Here is a 4,354-nt window from a genome sequence, read left to right on the forward strand (position 1 = left end):
GCAGCACCAGCAGACACGGAGTTCAGGTGTATCTACAGCTGTTTGTGCAAATTCTATTTTAATGCACTAGACTGTGATCTTTCACTGCCTAGGGTTTAGGGTTTAGGGTTTAGGGTTTGGCAATGCAGCGTTCGCTGCTTGTTATGGGCCTTTAAAGCATTTCTATAAATGTGGGGCCAAATGCTTTTGTGCAATAAATAAAAAAGGCCCCACAAAGATGTATAAGTATTTAAATATATAAATACATTAAGTATATAAATATACGTATAAATATATATATATGTAAATATATTTATAAATTTCCATTTATATATTTATAGAAAGTCCCCCTATGTAAATAAATAAATAAATATATATATATATATATACTTACATATTTTTATATGTTTTATATTCTATAAGTATTGTGGCACATTGTTTATGGACTTGTTATTTCCACAATAAATTAAAATTATTATTATCTTTTTAACATATTTTGCATTTGTGCAAACGCATGCATAAAGTGAAGTTGCAGTTGCATGCAAAGTTCATAAAAACCTCTTCAAATGCATTACTGGAATTAATTCATTTATTTCTCAAACGTTTGAAACAGAGCGCAGACACCTGAGGTGTCTGTACACCCCAGGGGCGCCGAGGTATACAGACACCTGAGGTGTCCGTACACCCCAGCGGCGCCGCCGGGGTGTACAGACACCTCGCGGGAGGCGATCTGGGCAAAATGGGGCGGATTTTGGATATTTAAAATGCATTTTGATTTAATTTTTGATTTTAATTTCGCGGAAATGCTGCAGGTTGCAGCAGCAGCCCTCAAAGGGCTCCGCGGACTCTGTCTTTTGGAGCTTGTCTACAGCCTCGAAGCCCAAGTGCTCCGGAGCTCCAAATACTTCAAAGACGAGGCAGCTATGGTCAGCGCGCGGGGGCTTAGCTGCTGCAGCAAGAAGCAGCTAGCTAGCTAAGCCTAGCTAGCTAGAAGGGGCTAGCTAGCTACGGCTAGCTAGCCGGAAATAGCTAGCTGGGGCTGTCGTGGGCGCCCTAGGTAGCTAGCTAGCTAGCTTCACCTAGCTCAACAGCCTGCTTCAGCCTGGTAGCTAGCTAGCCAGCAGCCTCGCAAGCGAAACTAGCTACCTGACTAGCTAGCTGGCTAGCTAGCTAGCTGGCTAGCCAGCTAGCTAGCTAGCTAGCTAGCTGACTAGCTAGCTTCTTCGATTTGTGTCTGCTGCAGTGGCGGGGCAGCATGGGAATGGTGCTAATTAATGGCTGCACTTTGGCCTTCATAATGAAGACCCACAAATACGGTAAAGGCCATACGCATGCAGCAGCAGCAGCAGCAGCAAAAGCAGCAACAGCAGCAGAAGCAGCAGTAGCACCAAAGCAGCACCAGCAGCAATTGCTTGAGCTCTCTGTTGTCTGTACGACACACGGGCGACTTGGGCTGTACGTGGGGCTCTCTTGCACTGCTGCTGCTGCTGCTGCTGTTGATGCTGCTGCTGCTGTTGATGCTGTTGCTGCTGCTGTGCTGCAGCACTGCTCCCTTTTTTGCTGCTGCGGCTGAAGGGCGCCGTGGACGAGGGCTTTGATGATTGAGCTGAGGGGCCCCAGAGAAGGAAAGAATAAAAAATAAAAAGCAATTAAACTTCGAAGCAAATAAATAAAATGTTTTATTATTTAAATCTAAAATATTCCTTACTAAATATTTTAATTTATAACTATGTTTGCGAGAGCTGCGCAGCAGCGACAGAGCTAGCCTGATTCTGCGTAGGCTGCTGCTGCTGCTGCTGGGTGAGGGGCAGCAGGCGCTGCTGCAGCCTGTGTCTGGCGTGCTGCAGCAGCAGCAGCAAGTGCAGCTCCTGCAGCTGCCCCTGCAGCAGCAGCTGCTTGTAAGAAAAGCTGCGGGGGGCCCCCAGCCTGTGGTCATTGACTCTGCCAGCTTTGGCATTATAGCTGCGGATCTTTTGGTGTCTTTGGCCCTGCAGCACCTGAGAAATAACAACAACCCCACACTTTGCTGCTGCTGTTCCTGCTGCTGCTGCTGTTCCCGCTGTTGTTGCTGTTCCTGCTGTTGCTGCTGCTGCTGTTCCTGCTGTTGTTGGTCCTGCTGCTTTTGTTCCTGCTGCTGCTGTTCGTCCTGATGCTGGTCCTGCTGCTGCTCTCCCTGCTGCTGTCATTTCTGCTGCTGCTGTTCGTGCTGCTGCTGTTCGTGCTGCTGCTGTTCCTGCTGCTGCTGCCTGTTTTCTAGCTGCTTCTGCAGCCGAACGACTGCTCCCGCGCCGCGGGAAAAGGAGCCAAGCCGTTAGGGTTTAGGGTTTAGGGTTTAGGGTTTAGGCTTGCCTGCTTCAGGCGCTCGTCGCGCTGCTCCTGCTGGTGCTGCAGCGCCTGCTGCTGCTGCAGCTTCCTCTTGAGGATGCCCAGCGCCAGCTGCGCAGCAAAGACATAAATGCAAAATAAGATTAATTACTTTCTATTCAAATTTACTTTTATATTTTAGAAAATACCCGGTTGCATGCAAATGCATTAATGGAATTTCTTTCGAGTTCCGCGAATTTGTGTGTTCAGCATCCGGGTGTACATACACCTCACTCACGATTGCACAAGCCCATTCGGTGTATTTATTTATTTATTTATTTATTTATTTGATTGTTTGTGTATTTATTTGATTATTTATTTGTAGCAATTAATCAGGTTTGTGTATCTGCCTGAGGCAGCAGACCCCTGGTGCTGCAACGGGTGTCTGTACACCTGAGCGTTGCTGCCGGAAGCACCAGACCGCTGCTGCTGCAGGTGTCTGTACACCTGAGCGCTGCTTCCTGCAGCAGCCGACCCCTGCTGCAGCAGCAGGCGCACCAGCAGCAGCCGCGCAGCAGCAGGCGCAGCAGCAGCGGCGCAGCAGCAGCAGCAGCAGCAGCAGGTGGAGCAGCAGCAGCGCAGCAGCAGGTGGAGCAGCAGCAGCGCAGCAGCAGCTGCAGCAGCAGTGCATGCGCAGCTGCGTGCTGCTGCGGACTTTCTTGTTTTGAGCCTGAGTCCTTTCTTGCTGCGAAAAGACGCGAATGCCGGAGGGGATGTGCAGCAGGTCCACAGCAGTTTCGACCTGCAGCAAAAAGAAATCTTTTTATTTTTGAACAAAAGTTTTATTCTATTTATTTTCTTGAATCCTTTTCAATTCTTTGTCCTTTAAAGGCCACGAAGTGCAACAATAACAACAACCCCACCTTTTCACGCACCACGCATCACCAGTGCAGCTTCTAAAATGCTGCTGCTGCTGCTGCTGCTGCTGCTGCTGCTGCTGCTGCGTCAGCAGCAGCAGGTGCTGCTGCAGCCGGCGTCTGGCCTGCTGCAGTTCTACGTGTATTTCAAATCTTATTTTCATAACAATTAATTCATTTAAGAAAAATAATTTAAATCATTTTAATAATAATAAATTCACCATTTTAATAACAACGACCCCACCCATTTAATAACACCAGCTTCATTTCAAATAAAATAATTCATTTATATATTTTGAAACTTTATTTTTAAAAAATCATTTTTTAAAACAAGAATTGCACCACAAGTTTCTTCTCTTGAACTCCTCAAAGTGAGCAGTACTGCATTAATTATTATTAATTTATTTCTAAGTAATTAACATTTGTTAATTAATTAATTATATTTAATAAATTTTAATTAATTATTATTATTTATTTATTTATCTTTATTTATTTATTTATTTATTTATTTAAATTCATTTAATTACCTTATTCACGTTTTGACCTCCAGCCCCCGAAGACCTCGCCGTGCGCACCAGCAGCTCCCGCTCGTCTATCACAACTTCTTGGTCTTGCTGCACAAACCCTAAACCCTAAACCCTAAACCCTAAACCCTAGGCCTTCTGTGTAGAGCGTGGGCTCGAGGGCGGAAGGGAGCACTAGGCCTTAAACCCTCGGGGGATGTTATCACAACAACTCCGCAGTTCTTTTGTTCCTCTTCATCTGCTGTAAACCCTAAACCCTAAACCCTAAACCCTAAACCCCTGCTGGCTCTTCACTCCTCACCTTCTCCTTGAGCACTGCAACCGTCGCTGTTGATGTATGCATTCTCCCCTAAGGCACAAACCCCAAACCCTAAACCCTAAACCCTAAACCCTCACCCATATGAGCATCCTCAGCGATCAAGCGCCGGCGCGGCCGAAGCCTCAGCCCTCCTCACCCAAAGCCCGACCCTTCCGGCCCCGCTAGGGTTTAGGGTTTAGGGTTTAGGGTTTAGGGTTTACTTGGGCTTCTGTGCGGGGCACTCGCTGCACTCTGTGGACCCCGGACTCCAGCAGCAAATAACAGAAGCAGCGGGGGTTGGTAATGGCTGATTTCAGGCGAGGACAGGTAAT

At 46.9% G+C, this 4,354-nt stretch overlaps 2 protein-coding genes across 2 annotated transcripts; one reads left to right on the plus strand and one right to left on the minus strand.

Annotated features, from left to right (window-relative positions):
* Nucleotides 1–782: 782 nt before the first annotated feature.
* On the plus strand, nt 783–1,584 carry ETH_00003745 (uncharacterized protein; the record flags this gene model as incomplete). The annotated part of the gene is made up of 3 exons (XM_013380806.1): nt 783–905; nt 1,223–1,409; nt 1,523–1,584. The coding sequence occupies 3 exons, from the start codon at nt 783–785 to the stop codon at nt 1,582–1,584; spliced, it is 372 nt and encodes a 123-aa protein (XP_013236260.1).
* A 122-nt stretch (nt 1,585–1,706) lies between these two features.
* On the minus strand, nt 1,707–4,132 carry ETH_00003750 (peptide chain release factor 1, putative; the record flags this gene model as incomplete). The annotated part of the gene is made up of 5 exons (XM_013380807.1): nt 1,707–1,976; nt 2,999–3,085; nt 3,728–3,814; nt 4,026–4,073; nt 4,121–4,132. The coding sequence occupies 5 exons, from the start codon at nt 4,130–4,132 to the stop codon at nt 1,707–1,709; spliced, it is 504 nt and encodes a 167-aa protein (XP_013236261.1).
* Nucleotides 4,133–4,354: the final 222 nt, after the last annotated feature.

Source organism: Eimeria tenella, genomic scaffold (genome assembly GCF_000499545.2).
Source record: "Eimeria tenella Houghton genomic scaffold, Eth_scaff912, whole genome shotgun sequence".
Lineage (NCBI taxonomy): Eukaryota > Apicomplexa > Conoidasida > Eucoccidiorida > Eimeriidae > Eimeria > Eimeria tenella.